This window comes from Ostrea edulis, chromosome 4, assembly GCF_947568905.1.
Source record: "Ostrea edulis chromosome 4, xbOstEdul1.1, whole genome shotgun sequence".
Lineage (NCBI taxonomy): Eukaryota > Metazoa > Mollusca > Bivalvia > Ostreida > Ostreidae > Ostrea > Ostrea edulis.
Window position 1 is genome coordinate 18153626 of NC_079167.1, and position 18488 is coordinate 18172113.

Consider the following 18488-nt stretch of genomic DNA (forward strand, 5'->3'; position numbering starts at 1 on the left):
AAAATGATAGAGGGCGCTTTTATTCATATCTCGCGAGATTGTGACGATTCACGGAACTTACTGTCAACATGGCAGACACTGTTACAGATGCGCCGGCTGTCAATGCGACAATGAACGAAACAGCAGCTAATGCTACAACTAAAATCCCTGCCACCCCAGAAGGGATGGCCATTGCGTATGGAAGTTTATGTCTCATGGCTGTTCTTCCGATTTTCTATGGTGCTATGCGCTCAGTGAAGTACCATACGGATCAAAGGGTAAGCTTATTCTGCATTCACACATGTGGTTCTCCAAATCATTTTCAAACACTTGTATTTTAACTTTCTACAGCAAGTATTGAAACGATCATATAGTATTTCCACCTTAGAAGAGGTAATGGCTAATTTAAATGTGTGTAAATATTCTTAAATATCGTGTGATGACGAATTTAAGATGGACAGCTGCTGAAGATAATCGACATATGTGATACGACATAAAGTTTGAAATATATCCAGTGTAGAACATATTTGTTGTATTGCTGAAAACTTTAACATGTCAATCTGGTAAATTCAATAATTTTTTTGTAACATTTAGCTAGGAATAGTTTAGCATTTAGCTTGCAAGGGATTTCTTGTTATTTATTAAAAAAGACCTGTGAAGTTAGAGAGAATGTTCTATCGTTAAAATGATAATGTCCTACGGACCCAGTGATGGCCTGCCTCGAGATACGATCAGATTATTCTAACTACTGGGTAATAATATGGAATGTAGAGAACAGTAAAACATTGCTTCCAGATGAATTACAGTTGACCTTCGGTAACTCGAACATTGATATCTTGAATAGCATGGATATATCAAAGTGATTCAGAAGTCCTAAGCACTAATTCTTCAAGTATTTTACTCTAGATATCTTGAATCCTCGGATATCTCTATGATGTATTTTCTTGGTCGTAATGAGTTCGAGATAACGAGGTTTCACTCTTTTGTTATATTCAATGTCCGCTCTCTGTATTTCAACATGATAATCTATAATTTGTATTTTCTTGTTCCAGGAGTCTGGTGATAAACCAGAGACAATGTCTCATAAGGATGCAGCAATGTTTCCATTCATCGCCAGTGGCACTCTCTTTGGAATTTATCTCATTTTTCAGGTAAGTTAACGATGATGAATCTACCATCTGATCTATCTTGGAGATTAGACATCATGAAATAATTCTGAATACCCTGCTTATTCACAAAAAAGCATTAATTTACAAGTAACAAACACAATAATACCAATAATGAATTTATCCACCATAATTTTTTTTTATTACAATCACATTGCAATAATGAATTTATACAGTATGATTCTCCTGTAGCAAGGATATGTATCTATAAATGTTAAGAACTTTCAAGATGTGCCGGAACGACCGATTAGACTTCATGTTTATACACCATGGTCACGTGATAGTAACCAATTGTAGGGCAAGGTTGACATTGATACGAATGGTGTTTCGCTAGCAGACAGTTCGTAAAAAGCTATGCACATTCCTATGTTGATGATCCAAGTCACAATTGGTGTTTAGTACCTGGACATAAATTAGATGGAAGTCAAAGGCGCATTTAGACGCATACCGTATAGCGGGTTTTTTCCGCAGGGTGATAAATTTGGCTTATTTTAGCGGTTAGATAGCTTTCCGCCAATATTTCGCATGCCAAATATGCACCCAATTGCGATTTCAGTATTTGCTAGAAAGAAAACTTCCTTGTAAACCAAAATTTATTCTGCTAAAACTATAAGCACAATATTGGGCCAGCAAATTGCCAAATTTCAGACCTGTGGAAAAAAATCCGGTATCCTTGGATGCAAAGCATGAAGGTTTACTGATATCCTCAAGATATTTCCTAGACGAGATTTATTTTCCTCGCCAGCTCTCATAATTTAATCAAATGCATTTTCCTATAAATGGTTGTAGTGATTTCTTTCTTTGTAAAATAGCATTTTAATGGAGGAGTTTGATAGCAATTGAAGTATTCCATGCTTCTTTACTTGGTTGTTATTGTAATCCAGAAGTGACATGCCCTACAAATTACGTTCAACGCGCAATAAAAGTCAGAGTGGATTCATATCTTGTTATCATAATGTTAACATTACGTTAAGTCACTTAACATTAAACAATTAAGATTAATTTAATGTTAAGTGAGTTGCAGTAAGGCAAAGTTGATAACTCAGCCAAAAAGTTTGGTATTTGAAAGTCATATCATATTTATAATCTGTAATCATGGTAATACTTTTTGGACAACCACAATTATAATATTATATTCTCTAGAGTTATGTACCAAGGAAGTTATGCATAAAATTTTTCTCATAAGATACCAGCCTTCTTTTGTCAATGTAAAATTTATAGAAATAAAATCCACATTAAAGTAAATCCACTAACCTGTGATGTGATGTCATAAGATTTTGCAAAATCAATGATTTATTTAGATTTATGCATGATAGGAACATAAATTTTTTTGGAGTCTTTTTTGATAATTATTGTAAAAAAAATCCTTTAAACATAAAATATTTCAAAAGTCAAAGTTATATATATATATGAATGATCATTGACTAAATTCTGATTCAAGGGCAATAACTCTTTTTATTGATTTCTTTATCAAGCCCATCATGCGATGCGATTCCTTTATTTTTCACAGACATTTTGTATATTTTTGTAAGACACAGTTTCATGAAATTGTTATGAATACTATTAATATATTGTTATAACCAGTTTTTGTGAAATTTTGATAATGCCGTTTAGGGAAAGTTGCATGATTGATTGTATATTGTTTAACATCCCCCTTGAGAATCTTTCACTCATATGGAGATGTCACCATTGCCTGTGAATGGCTGCAAAATTTAGGCCTATGCTAGGTTCGTATGGCTTCTAAGCAGGGAGGGATCTTTATCGTACCACACCTGCTAAGACTTTAGTGATGAAACGATTGTCGATCTTTTTGGTTCGTCATTTCCGATAAGCAATTCCATTTTTAGCTCACCTGAGCTGAAAGTTCAAGTGAGCTTTTCTGATCACCCGTATTCCGGCGTCCGTCCGTCTGTAAACTTTTCACATTTTCAACTTCTTCTCAACAACCACTGGGCCAATTTCAACCAAAGTTGGCACAAAACATCCTTAGGTAAAGGGAATTCTAAATTGTTAAAATAAAGGGCCAGGCCACCTTCCAAGGGGAGATAATCAAGAAAAGGTAAAAATAGGGTAGGGTCATTAAAAAATCTTCTTCTCAAGAACCACTGGGCCAGAAAAGATGAAATTTATAGATAAGCTTTATTAGGTAGTGCAGATTCTAAATTGTTAAAATCATGGCCCCCGAGGGTTGGATGGGGCCACAATAGGGGATCAAAGTTTTACATAAAAATATATAGGAAAACTCTTTAAAAATCTTCTTCTCAAGAACCACTGAGCCAGAAAAGCTGAGATTTATATGAAAGCTTCCTTATATAATGCAGATTCTAAATTGTAAAAATCATGGCCCCCGGGGGTCGGATGGGGCCACAATAGGGGATCAAAGTTTTACATACAAATATATAGGGAAAATCTTTAAAAATCTTCTTCTCAAGAACCACTGAGCCAGAAAAGCTGAGATTTATATGGAAGCTTCCTTATATAATGCAGATTCTAAATTGTTAAAATCACGGCCCCCGGGGGTCGGATGGGGCCACAATAGGGGATCAAAGTTTTACATACAAATATATAGGAAAAATCTTTAAAAATCTTCTTCCCAAGAACCACTGAGCCAGAAAAGCTGAGGTTTATATGAAAGCTTCCTGATATAGTACAGATTCTAAATTGTTAAAATCATGGCCCCCGGGGGTCGGATGGGGCCACAATAGGGGGTCAAAGTTTTACATACAGATATATAGGAAAAATCTTTAAAAATCTTTTCCCCAAGAACCACTGAGCCAGAAAAGTTGAGATTTATATGAAAGCTTCCTGATATAGTACAGATTCTAAATTGTTAAAATCATGGACCCCGGGGATCGGATGGGGCCACAATAGGGGGTCAAAGTTTTTTGGGGTTTTTTTTGTTTGTTTGTTTTTTTCGGCTTTTTTTTTTTTTTTTTTTTTTTGATATAGTGCAGATTCAAGTTTGTTAAAATCATGGACCCCGGGGATTGGATGGGGCCTCAAGGGGGGCATCAAAGTTTTACATACAAATTTATAGGAAAAATCTTTTAAAATCTTCTCAAGAACCACTGAGCCAGAAAAACTGAGGTTTATACGAAAGCTTTCTGATATAGTGCAGATTATAAATTGTTAAGATCATGGCCCCCGGGGGTCGGATGGGGCCACAATAGGAGGTCAAAGTTTTACATACAAATATATAGGAAAAATCTTTTTCCCAAGAACCACTAAGCCAGAAAAGCTGAGATTTATATGAAAGCTTCCTGATATAGTACAGATCCTAAATTGTTAAAATCATGGCCCCGGGGGTTGGATGGGGCCACAATAGGGGGTCAAAGTTTTTTTTTTTTTTTTTTGTTTTTTTTTTTTTTTTTTTGATATAGTGCAGATTCAAGTTTGTTAAAATCATGGACCCCGGGGATTGGATGGGGCCTCAAGGGGGGCATCAAAGTTTTACATACAAATTTATAGGAAAAATCTTTTAAAATCTTCTCAAGAACCACTGAGCCAGAAAAACTGAGGTTTATACGAAAGCTTTCTGATATAGTGCAGATTATAAATTGTTAAGATCATGGCCCCCGGGGGTCGGATGGGGCCACAATAGGAGGTCAAAGTTTTACATACAAATATATAGGAAAAATCTTTTTCCCAAGAACCACTAAGCCAGAAAAGCTGAGATTTATATGAAAGCTTCCTGATATAGTACAGATCCTAAATTGTTAAAATCATGGCCCCGGGGGTTGGATGGGGCCACAATAGGGGGTCAAAGTTTTTTTTTTTTTTTTGTTTTTTTTTTTTTTTTTTTTTTTGATATAGTGCAGATTCAAGTTTGTTAAAATCATGGACCCCGGGGATTGGATGGGGCCTCAAGGGGGGCATCAAAGTTTTACATACAAATTTATAGGAAAAATCTTTTAAAATCTTCTTCTCAAGAACCACTGAGCCAGAAAAACTGAGGTTTATACGAAAGCTTCCTGATATAGTGCAGATTATAAATTGTTAAGATCATGGCCCCTGGGGGTCGGATGGGGCCACAATAGGGGGTCAAAGTTTTACATACAAATATATAGGAAAAATCTTTAAAAATCTTTTTCCCAGAACCACTAAGCCAGAAAAGCTGAGATTTATATGAAAGCTTTCTGATATAGTGCAGATTCAGGTTTGTTAAAATCATGCCCCCCCCCCCCCCCCTGGGGTAGGATGGGGCCACAATAGGGGATCAAAGTTTTACATACAAATATATAGGGAAAATCTTTAAAAATCTTCTTCTCAAGAACCATTGGGCCAAAGAAGTTCACATTTACATGAAAGCTTTCTGACATAGTGTAGATTCAAGTTTGCAAAAACCATGGCCTCCAGGGGAAGGTTTGGGCCATAATAGGGACTACGGTTTTACATGCAAATAGATATGGAAAATCTTCTGATATGGACCAAGGTGACTCAGGTGAGCGATGTGGCCCATGGGCCTCTTGTTCATAATCGATTGTTGCCCCAACACAAACCTACAATAAACGAATTAACCATGTATGCATTAATTAAATTGATACATTTGAAAAGGGAGAAGTGATATCATCATTATGGATGTTGAAATCAACTCAACGATCATGAAGTTGATTAACTAATTCGAGCTCCCTCTGACTCTTACCTCACTTTTATATTGTGATATTTGCGAGGGGGGGGGGGGGGGGGGGTCAGAGTGGACTCCAAATTGAAAGTGGGAATTCAGCAACACCAGCTAGTGTCACTGCTTTGGTTACTGTTTACAACTTTGTTCTACGGATCTAGATAGGATTCAGTTATCGGGTGAGTATTCTTCAAGTTAACCATGGCTACTTTGACTCCGATTGGAATTTTGTGTATTTGTGCTGTCATCATGGGCAAAGAAATCAAATGGCGAGGAGACTTAAGGCAAAGTGATGCTTCATTTGTCAGTGCTAGAGCTTTTAACATGGCAAATGCATAGTATTAGTCAAGATTAACTTGTAGAATAATCATCCGATAACCAAATCCTCGTGTCTTGGATGGTAGATCCGCAAAATAAAGTTGTAAAATGTAGGCAATGCAGCGACACCAGCTGGTGTCACTAAATTATCACTTTACAATATGGAATCAGCTCTGATCCTCCTCTGCACATGTCACGATATAAAAGCGGGGGTAAGAGTCAGAGGAGTATCTGATTAGTTGATAACTTGATATATATATCCATATCCAGGGAAAGCCAAGTCAGACGTCTGAAATTTTTGGTGTTTTTTTTTTAAAGTAAATTAAGCCAAACTGGATGTCATGGCTAAAAAACAGCCATTCCATTCCTCGTTAATAGGCTAAATAGATGTGTGTATGTTGCACATATCCTTAAAACCTCAAATAATAAACATTTATTAAGTACATGCAAATACCAATTATATCGATGTACAGTTCTTCCGATTTTGATCAATTATGAAATTTTCCCGATTTTTCAACACTATAGGATATGGGACCTCAGTTTTTGCGGTCTCATCCAAAGGTCTGTCCCATTTATTTGCCTCTTAAAACAAGAAAGGGGTACGGAGGACCTATTTTAACCCAGATCCCCATGAGAAGGGAAAATTGCAATTTTCAGAGGTTGATATATATGATTCTGTTAATGTATGTCACATGTTAAAAGTGGGATGACCTATATATTATATTTGACAATTCATTAGTTTTAATGGAAATAAATACACTTTCTATACTTTGATCAGATATAATGTGAGTATGGATTTACCTTAGAGGCTAAAAGTTTGTGTTGTTTTCATAATCGAAAACATTTTATAGTGATATTCAGGGGCTGATCACTCTTATTTTAATATTGTTAGAATGATTTTAGTCTCAGGACAAAAATAAATATAATACCCCTTTGATTGTCTTAGGATTTAGTCAATCTTTCTATGAAGTACAGGGGTTTCTTCAGACTCTTAATTAACTTTATATGAGAATAGATACACACTAGAACTCTTCTATAGTAGCTGTATCAAGATTCATTATATCATATACATGCTTTCATTGTCAGCTGTGAATTTATTTAATAAAACTTTCATTGATGTGGCTAAACAGTATCAATTCTATTTCATAAATTACAAGGATTATCATGACTTTGGATACAACAAAATTTTATCAACGTTTCTTAAAAAGTGATTTTACATTGCATTTCAAGATAGAAAGATAAATGTACTTGTTGGGATTCAAATTGAGTTCAAACTATTATTCACTGACTATTTGAATGATTGTGACCTTTTGTATAAATGTTTTACAGATATTCTATAAGAAGTACAACTGTACAAAGCATTATTTACTATTTGTATCTATGTTTTGCAGATAGTTATTATTTGTATCAATGTTTTACAGATATTTACTATTTGTATTGATGTTTTACAGATAGTTACGATTTGTATTAATGTTTTACAGATAGTAAACTATTTGTATCAATGTTTTGCAGATATTTACAATTTGTATCAATGTTTTACGTATAAGTTAGAGTATATTAAGTGAAATCTTAATGGATAAGAAGGGGCGGAGCGAACGTTAGTGAGCGAGCCCCTTCTTATCCAATAAGATTTCAGTTAATATACTCTAACTGGCTTAGAATGTAACCTAGTTTTTCATTGGCTGGGAACATTTACAATGTCATAAAATTTATTTTCAAATAGCCAATCACAGTCAGTCACGTGATATCTCTCTGTTGGGAATTCTTAATGAATAAGTGAGCCACTTAATGAACAACTTCTTGAAATCTGATTGGTCGACAAACTAGGTTATATTCTAAAGATATTTACAATTTGTGTCAATGTTTTACAGATATTTACAATTTGTGTCAATGTTTTACAGATATTCTCCAAGGAGTACATCAACCTGTTGTTGGCCGTGTACTTCTTCTTCCTGGGGGTTTTTGCTCTCGCCAACCTTGTTGGGTAAGTCACTGTATCATTTCGGTTATCAAAACGTTTAGTCAATTTCACAAACTATGTTTGCACGTAAAGAGGTTAAAGTTCCAAATTGACCGTTAACACATAACCAGTATTTTAGACTGATTATATATAAAAAAAATCACCGGACTTTAAAAATGTTTGTCAGTGTTGACAGTGGGACTGGTGGATTTAAAAAAATGTGAATACTCAGATATATCCATATGATATGATATTTATGGTCTGATACAGGACACTGTAGAATGTCGGTTTTAAACAGGGAAATTTGCTTCTCTTACAGGCCATTGTTTTCAAAGTATATTCCAGCATCATTCCCAAACATGGAGTATCATCTGATATTTACTCAAGGGAAAGAGAAAAAAGAAGGTAATAACTACATATTTATTTACAGACCTGTTGAAGTACAAGTTTGCCTATCGTTGTGTGACTCATTTATTTACAGAATTGATGAAATATGAGTTTGCCTATTGTGGTGTGACTTTTACATAATTTTATTATAACCCACGCAACAAAGTTGCGGAGGGTATTATGTTTTTGACCCGTCCATCAGTCCCTTTCTTGTCAGCGCAACTCCTCTGAGACCGTTCAACAGAATTTCTTGAAACTTTGTAGTAAAATAAGGACACACTGTAGATTTACATAATCCCAGGAAATTCTGATTCAATAATATTTCTGGGAGTTATGCCCCTTTTGAACTTAGATTTTTGAGCCCGTCTGTCCAACAGAATTTCATGATACTTTGTAGTTAATAAGGACACACTTTGCAGATGTGCATATTTGCAGGAAATTCTGATTCAGTGATTTTTCTGGGAGTTATGCCCCTTTTGAACTTAGAATTTTGAGCCTGTCTGTCCTGTTCTTGTCAGCGTAACTCCTCTGAGACCGCTCAACAGAATTTCCTGAAACTTCGTAGTTAATAAGGACACACTGTGTAGATGTGCATATTCCCAGAAAATTCTGGATTTTTGCCCCCATTGAACTTAAAATTTTGAGCCCGTCTCTCCTGTTCTTTCATAGCATTACCATTCATTATGTGAGGCATTGTCAAGTACTGTTGGAGTGTTGGGTATGTGAACTTGCTCACCTCTGCTTTTTTTCATTTACAGAGCTGATGAATTACGAGTTTGTCTATTGTGGTGTGACTTTTACATATTTTTTTACAGAACTAATGAATTACGAGTTTGTCTATTGTGGTGTGACTTTAACATATTTTTTTACAGAGCTAATGAATTACGAGTTTGACAGAAAGGATGTAGCGTGTCACGTAGCATGTGCTGTTATTGGTGTGTGGTACCTGATGAAGAAGGTAGGAATCACATGGGAGGAGGGGGTGGTCTGAAATATTGTACAACAGACTGTTAAGAGACTGGATTGTTAATATGTATGAGCTATTGTATTTATTTCTTGATACGAGTCTAATGCCCCTAGCACCAGCAGACATGTTAAAATGTGGTAGGGTGATTTAATATCATGCAATCAGATTATATAAAGTGAAGTAATCTTTGATAAAGAGAATTTTGTTAATGCTGTGTTGCCTATTATAAAACAGTGTCGTGATTGTCTTTAGTGTCTGTTTTCAGTAGTAAAGATTGATGGGTATGATGCTCTTGTATACTCTGATATTTATACCCCCCGCAACAAGTTGCGGGGGGGTATACTGGAATCGGGTTGTCCGTCCGTCTGTAGACGCAATGGTTTCCGGGCTCTAAAGCGTTATCCTTTCCACCTACCGTCACCATATCATATATATGGACTACCCATGGGATGAAGATGTTCCCTATCGATTTTGAGGTCAAAAGGTCAAAGGTCAAGCGCACTGGACATCAAAGTAGCAATATGGTTTCCGGGCTCTAAAGCATTATCCTTTCCACCTACCGTCACCATATCACATATATGGACTACCCATGGGATGAAGATGTTCCCTATCGATTTTGGGGTCAAAAGGTCAAAGGTCAATCGCACTGGACATCGAAGTAGCAATATGGTTTCCGGGCTCTAAAACGTTATCCTTTCCACCTACAGTCACCATATCATACATATGGACTACCCATGGGATGAAGATGTTCCCTATTGATTTTGGGGTCAAAAGGTCAAAGGTCAATGCACTGGACATCGAAGTAGCAATATGGTTTCCGGGCTCTAAAGCGTTATCCTTTCCACCTACAGTCACCATATCATACATATGGACTACCCATGGGATGAAGATGTTCCCTATTGATTTTGGGGTCCAAAGGTCAATGCACTGGACATCGAAGTAGCAATATGGTTTCCGGGCTCTAAAGCATTATCCTTTCCACCTTCAGTCACCATATCGTACATATGGACTACCCATGGGATGAAGATGTTCCCTATCGATTTTGGGGTCAGAAGGTCAAAGGTCAAGCGCACTGGACATTGAAGTAGCAATATGGTTTCCGGGCTCTAAAACGTTATCCTTTCCACCTACAGTCACCATATTATACATATGGACTACCCATGGGATGAAGATGTTCCCTATCGATTTTGGGGTCAAAAGGTCAAAGGTCAAACACACTGGACATCGAAGTAGCAATATGGTTTCCGGGCTCTAAAGCGGTATCCTTTCCACCTACACTCACCATATTATACATATGGACTACCCATGGGATGAAGATGTTCCCTATCGATTTTGGGGTCAAAAGGTCAAAGGTCACGTGCACTGGACATCGAAGTAGCAATATGGTTCGGTTTGTCATGCCATTTGTTTTTTACACTCAGAAAAGAGGTAGTTTATACCTATTACCAACACCCTTTGGGAGATTGGGGTAAGCGGGGGGTATTCTTAGTGAGCATTGCTCACAGTACCTCTTGTTTTATTTTGTTTTCAGTAGTAAAGATGCTTATATGCTTTGATATTTTCATTTTGTTTCCAGCATTGGATTGCCAACAACTTGTTTGGTCTGGCATTTGCTATCAGTGGAGTAGAAATCTTATCCCTAAACAGGATCAGCACGGGACTCATCCTCCTGGGGGGTCTCTTTGTCTACGATATATTCTGGGTAAGTTATTTATTTGCCTATAATATACCTTATAAGTGGAATTTTTAGCGAGACACAAATTTAGCAATTTTCCCATAAAAATGGGTATATATATTTAGTGAGAGCTAATTTCAGCGACTTTATAATTCCAGGAAAGAACTATTACATTTGATTTGAAATAAATTGCTAGGGATATTCAATTTTAGCGATCTCATCACTCTTGCTAATAATGCCAAAATTAAATTCTCGCTAAAGATTCTGCTTATACTGTGTTCTGGGTAAGTTATTCTTCATATCCCATCTCCTATCAGGAAAAGTGTCAAATTATTTTAGTGAGTACATGATTTACCCACCAGGCTTTTTTTTTCTAGGTGTTTGGAACCAATGTGATGGTTACAGTTGCCAAATCATTTGATGCACCAATTAAACGTAAGCCATAAATTTCAATGCCTGATATTAACATCCAACAGAACATAAGCTTTAATATCAGTGCTTAATGTTAACATCCAATAGAACATAAGCACTAAATATCAAGTATAACTGGGGCAAAGCCTGGAAAATAACGCAAAGTTGCTATTAGGACAGCAAAACGAAGTGTGGAAAAAAAAGAGAAATTGGAAAAAGGGTTGGAAATGGCTCAAATTTCATGGTTACAAATGACATGCAGCTTTTGTAGTGATAAGTAGTTCAGACACAGGGGCTTGTCACTTATAGTTATTTTACGTAGATAAATAAATATGTGACTTAAAGCTGTGGTACAGATGAACTGAATATCATTGTTAGGTCAATAAACTTTGAGTATTGACTTGTACCGATCTTGAAATTTCCATTCTACACCAAAGGGGGCAAAGATTTCGACTTTAGTTGCCCTTGGCTGCAAAAGAGTCAATGAATAGCTTAGATATAAACAAGAAATTGTCAATGTTTAGTAAATAGCTTCAATGTAAACAAGAAATCATCAATGTTTGATATACAGCTTGTCATTGTTTAGTAAATAGCTCTATTGTAAATAAGAAAATGTTATTGTTTAGAAAATAGGTTCATTGTAAACAAGAAATCATCATCGATGTTTTGTTAATAGCTTCGGTACAAATTATGCCAGTATCAAATATATTTGTGTGTTTAACATTCCTTTTAAAAAAATTTTATTCATATTGAGACATCGCCAACTATAAGTGAAGTGGTGCTTTAGACCTATGCATGTCACTTAAGGCTGTAGTAGTGAGGTTTCTTTAATTTGCCAATGCCTGTCTTAACTTGGGACCTCGGTTTAAAGTTTTCACTCAAAAGGACATTTGACTCGCACATCTAAATTTTTAGTGTTTGTCGAAGTGGCAATCACTACCTATTTTAACATCGTTAAGTTTGACACAGCCAAGACACAAGTAGTGCTTGAATCCATTAACTGCCAATCACGGAACAACGTGTCTAACAACTGAGTCACTAGGACTGATAAAATGCAGACTGATAAAATGCAGACCGAGAAAGTGGGTTTTAGAAAGTTTCCCCTTAAGTTAATGTTAAATTATTTATTTTTAATGCTTCATTTTATTCTCAAATTTTTAATCACCCAACAGATCAGACTTCCAAATATAACATTCAGAATCGTGTTTCATTTTGTTTCATGAGCGGTATAAATGAATGTGTGATTTCTGTTCTTACAGTTGTGTTCCCTCAGGACCTCCTAGAGAAAGGACTGGCTGCCAATAACTTTGCTATGCTGGGGTTAGGGGACATTGTCATTCCAGGAATCTTCATTGCTCTGCTGCTTAGGTTCGATGTCAGGTATGTAATTAAATCTTTCCATATCGGACAAATTAGATGTATTCATTGTGTGGGTAATGTGAAATGTTGTAAGTGGGGAGGGAGGAAGTAGGATGGAGTAAGCCAACAGAGGAGAATATGGTCTTAAATCAAATCAGGTCTCAAGATTATTGTAAAATGTGTGTTTAGATGTGTTCATGTTTCTGTTTTAAGACGTCATCAATCCATCTAAGTATCTTTTTCAAGATCAGATCTTCCTCTATATATAAAACATACAGTTTATCTGTGGTCATATTAAAGTTTTATTGTGTAAAAACTCTTGACATTATGTTTGGAAAGGAGAATTTGAAATGAAGTAAGCCACTAGAGTATGTTTTGAAATACACCAGAATTTGTTGTGAACTGTTTTATGAATTTAGATATGCTGTTCATTTTCAGCCAAAAAAAGAACTCCAAAACCTACTTCTACGCCAGTTTTCTTGCCTACTGTCTGGGCCTGTTGGCCACCATTCTAGTCATGCATGTATTCAAACATGCCCAGGTAAGTGAAATTGCATTAAGATGTATTTAAACATGCCCAGGTAAGTGAAATTGCGTGAAGATGTATTTAAACATGCCCAGGTAAGAAGTGAAGTGGCATGAAGATGTATTTCAACATTCCCAGGTAAGTGAAGTGGTGTGAAGATGTATTTAAACATGCTCAGGTAAGTGAAGTGGTGGGAAGATGTATTTAAACATGCTAAGGTAAGTGAAGTGGTGTGAAGATGTATTTAAACATGCCCAGGTAGGTGAAGATGACAGTGTAAGAGTTCTTGATTCGATACAGTAAAGCAATATTGTAGTGAACCGTGAGGGAGGCCCTATTTTGCCTTGTAATAGATGTACTCCTTTATATCCTATGAGGTATTATTATGTAAAAAGGGAATGAAAATCAGTTCACTAGAACATGTAATTCATTTTAAGTATGTTCACTACATCTGTGTTTTGCTGTACACCCACACACACACACACACATACACACACACATACACACACATATTATACATGACATAATGAAATAAAGAGATTGGATATAAGTTATAGCCATGATGTTTTTAGAAACGTAGAACATAAGAGCACTTGCTGTATACAGGGTTATTGTCACCTTGTATTATTTTTGCCTTTCTACACTTGCAAACAGTTTCGCCCCATTTTAAATTCGCCAAGACATGATAGTTGTGTTTAAAGAGAGATATGAGAGAAAACAGTTTCACCCACTCTTAACGAGGGCGAAAGGAACGAAAACAAAATGGGAGCAAATATTTCACTGTGTACAGTATTTCTTCTGATATGAATGCAGACTAAATCTAAACAATTCTTTTCAGCCAGCTTTGCTGTACTTGGTGCCAGCTTGCACTAGTTTCCCACTTCTAACTGCTCTAATCAAAGGAGAGCTCAAAGAGATGCTCAGGTATGTGTCACTACTTCAATGCTTCATTTATGTACAGTGTATCTGCAGGGTTTAGTAGCTCACCCGCACCAAACTTTTGTTTTCAACTTTGGCATTCTGCCAGTCCATCCAACTGTTGTCTGTTGAACAATTTCACTTTTACACATGTGCAAAATATATTATACAGAAACCATGCTCTTCATAATTTCCTTGGTTGGTCTGAAGGTCGTTGTTTTTGTACAGAGTAATTAGAATTGAAAACCTTGGCCTTTGTTTGAGTGATATGGACAAATTCATTTTGTATCTCCTGTAAGAAATTCATTCTCTCGATATTCAAGGAAGATTTTTCAAATTTGGTGTAATTATATGTTAGATGTGTTGTTTTTGTTTTGTTTTTTTTTGGGGGGGGGGGGGGGGGTTGGACATAAACTCCTCCTTTTTGGGGGACCAAAAAGATTGCTCTCTCTGGAGGGTCACAAATGTTTTAGTTTGACATGCATTGACAACAATCCTGTTGTACAAATTGTTTTACTGTGATACAACAGCAATTGGTCACTATGTACAAATCAGATTTTGACTTTCAGCTTTGAAGACCATCCTGAGAAACCGGAGGATGAGAAAGAGGATGAGAAGAAAGCTAAGAAAGAGAAGTAACTCTATTCTAACGGGCAGCATCTCACCATCAACATACCTGGAACTCAAGCGGGGTTGACATCTTTTTTTCCACACACACACATATTTATTGAGCAGTTGTGACTTCATTTTAAAAGTTGTTGTATATGTTGATAGATTTTTTGTTTTATATGATAGAGTTAAAAGCTGAAATAGTTATTTAATGGTAAAATCTTACAGAACTTCATACAAAGACTCTTTGATGACATGATTTCATTATTTATACATGTAGTATAGAATTTTATCTTGTTTTGTGCAATCTGATGGGATAAACTCAATGTATTTTATTATTAATCACTGTTCTGATCATCTCCTACATAACAGACACAGAAAACTATACTTTTTATTTTTTTTTTTATTTTTTTTTTGGAGTGATAAACCTTTTTGCAAATAGAATTAAGTGAAGATTGAAAATTGAATTTCTGAGAAAATTTGAATCATTTTACATAACATTTATTTTGTGCTAAAGCATACTTATATTCATTTTTGCTTTATCAAAAGTGAGAGGATGAATGTATCGGTCACTGTTGCAATTCATGTGCCTAAGAAGAAATATAATATGTCCATACCGACCAGTCTCAATGATGAAAGAACACTGTTGTGCATAGCTTTTTACATATTTTCATAGATTTTCATGCAAGTGATGCATATTTATTATTGGGTATGAATATTTGAAGAACTTCCTTACAATGTTTGAGAAATGTAGGAGGACCCTCGACTCAAACGTTTGGGCATTTATATGATTTCTTTTTTAAAATACAGACCCATTTCTAGATATCAAATATTTATGATTATAGGCATATAAATAATAACAAAATCATTGTTTGCTCACTTTCCCGAGTTTTCACTGCCATGCTAGTCTTACTGTCACATGATCTGGGTCACTCTGTCACATGATTCGGGTCACTGTTATTGTCACATGATTTGCAGCACTGCATCAGTACTGAAGAGTGTTGCATGTAGAGGACTTGGGAGTAAGATGAGTGGATTGAAGGTACTTTTTGTGGTTAGTAAGTTATCATGTCTGTTTTTTGCGACCTCATGGCATGTAATTTTTCTTTTACAGCATTATCCATGGCTACTTGTGTTGCATTGTTTTTTTATGTATATTTGTTGGATTTTGGTAAAACATTGATGTGGCAGAGATGTGAAGATGTATGCATATTAAAGATCTGTAATGATATGATGATGTGAAATAATTATCATTTTTTAAACATTGTTTGTATAAAGAGGGGCAATCTTGAATATTCTGAGTAGCAGAAAAAAAAGATTTTTTTTTAAATGGTGGGCTGGACCCCCTACTTTATATGGGCCTGCACTGTTAACTTGAAAGACACAGAGATAACAAAATGCATGGATATATCCCAAAATTAAGGGGCAAATGTACTTTTCAAATATATTAAAGCAAATTCAAATTCTTTGATTTGTGTCAATTTCAGTCTGTTTACCACTTCCTAAAGTTCATGGCCTTTGGAGGGGACTTTTCCTACATTTTATTGTCAGAATTCAATAAGAATTTAATGATTTCACACTCGCAGTAAATCTTATACAAGAGACCATGGTCCACATCACTCACCTGGGTCATCTTGGTCCTGCTGTTCAGATTTTTATCGATTCTTATTCCCATGAAAATTTTTGACCCTGTATTGTGGCCCCAAAGAGTCGCAATATAAGCATTGTAAAAAAAATCATGTATGAAATTAAGTTCATGCAGTGAGGAATTCATATACAACATATGAAATAGCTATCTTAAAAAGTTCAGGAGATACTGCCTAGGTTAGGGTTTCTTTACAGTAGGTCAAACTCCAAGGTTAAGATCACCAGGTTTAAAACTTTCCAGCCTAAAGAAAGGTCTTGTCACAAGGAATTCACATATGAATATGTATTGAGTGCTCTGCACTCGCCATTCAAAAGTTGTGAGCAAGATTAATGTTTCAAACATACCTGCTTTAGTCGCAGAAGCATAGAAAACTGAATCACACGACTTGGGAACTTTGCATTTTGATTCAGTGCGGCCCTGTAACTCTTGAAAAAGAATGTAAAACTTTGACCCCCAACCTACCTCCCAAAATTTGCACTACCTGGAGATACTGGCATATTTAAATATGACTCATCTTGTGAGGCTGGGGGTGCCTTAAGGCCCGGAAACTCCTGGATTTTAGATTTTATAAGGCTAGAAATATGTCTCCTGTGTAGTCATTTTTACTATTTTCTGTAATTTTCAATAAGGTGAAATTGATAAAATGACGCAAATTTTAAGGGTTTTCAAAAAAAAATGTAAGATTCCCAATAAAAGTAATTTAATAAAATTTAATTAAATCCGCCACTGATGACTGCTGTTAATGAGAAGATTTTTCCTATATATTCCCATGTAAAACTTTGACCCCAACATACTCCCGGGCAACAATTTGAACAAACTTGAATCTGCACTACTTGGGTTTGCTTCATATCAAAGGCTGAAATTTTCATAACAGGGGAAAGTGAAGCTTAGTTTTACAGATATGGTGCTATGCGATGAAGACGGCCGTACATGCAGCTCGCCACAACACTATCACAGGAAGAACAGAATGATAAACTAGTCTATTTTGAATCAGATTTGCAGATTCAATATGGGGTGAGAAATAATGAAATACTATGCTGTCATAAGACAGTAATACCCGCACACAAGTGTTTGCCTTTAAATATACCATATACACTGTACATTCTTGTTGCATATGTCAAGATACATTGAGTGTTCTGTTGGGCAAGTGCTACCACCATCATTGATTATTCAAATATCGAGCTTCCAACCTTTAAAGGAAGTATATTCTTGTTGCACATGACACAATGCACTGAACACCAGGTATTTGATCCCCGTTGTTCCTCCTCACATGCCCCTTAAAGAGGTTCAGACCTGAGATTTGGAGTAATGTCAAGTTTTTTGGGAAGTGTGTTTTTGATTTCTACATTGAAGGAGAATTAGGAAATCAAAAAGAAAAACCTGGGGTCGTAACGCTTGTTATTGAGCTACAGTGTTCGAAACATGACCTTTTTGCACTTAAAATTTATTCAATTAAACTTTATTTATCTGTTGGTGTCAAAACAACACAAATCAATCATTACCTAAAATAGATACGTAATCATGTCTTCTAACACTACAGAGTTTAAAAAGTTGAAATACAAGTAATGGAAATAAATGACCTTTCTTGATATGATCATGATATCAAATTGGACATGTTAGGAGTAATGTCAATTTTTTTTTAAATTTCACATCATTTTCAAGGTCTTGTCTTGAGATTTAAAATGGAACTAAAAAGGGTGGAGGTTAGAGACCAAAATTTTAAATCAATGGCCAAAATACTGAATTTTTATACAAAATTTCGAGTAAATTAATTTCAACTTTTCTAAGTTTGGTAAAATATTTAAACCAAATTAATAAATTACAAACATTTAAACTAGTTCCAAGTCTCAACTATTTGTATCATGAATTATAAAACTGAAATACACGTATAGGAGTATAAAAATAGAAGATATATTGGATGAAACAAAAACTAATATCACGCAG

At 35.6% G+C, this 18488-nt stretch overlaps 1 protein-coding gene across 1 annotated transcript; it reads left to right on the top strand.

The window, feature by feature from the left end:
- Positions 1-14: 14 nt before the first annotated feature.
- On the top strand, positions 15-16364 carry LOC125670157 (minor histocompatibility antigen H13-like). The gene is made up of 11 exons (XM_048905158.2): positions 15-257; positions 1032-1130; positions 7986-8068; positions 8364-8449; positions 9304-9389; positions 10975-11100; positions 11451-11508; positions 12744-12864; positions 13282-13384; positions 14208-14293; positions 14857-16364. The coding sequence occupies exons 1-11, from the start codon at positions 69-71 to the stop codon at positions 14924-14926; spliced, it is 1107 nt and encodes a 368-aa protein (XP_048761115.1). The 5' UTR covers positions 15-68; the 3' UTR covers positions 14927-16364.
- Positions 16365-18488: the final 2124 nt, after the last annotated feature.

Coding starts and splice junctions, on each gene's coding strand:
- LOC125670157 (XM_048905158.2), top strand. CDS start 69: ATGGCAGACACTGTTACAGATGCGCCGGCTGTCAATGCGACAATGAAC. Junction 258..1,031: donor AGTACCATACGGATCAAAGG/GTAAGCTTATTC, acceptor TTCTTGTTCCAG/GAGTCTGGTGATAAACCAGA. Junction 9,390..10,974: donor TGTGGTACCTGATGAAGAAG/GTAGGAATCACA, acceptor TTTTGTTTCCAG/CATTGGATTGCCAACAACTT.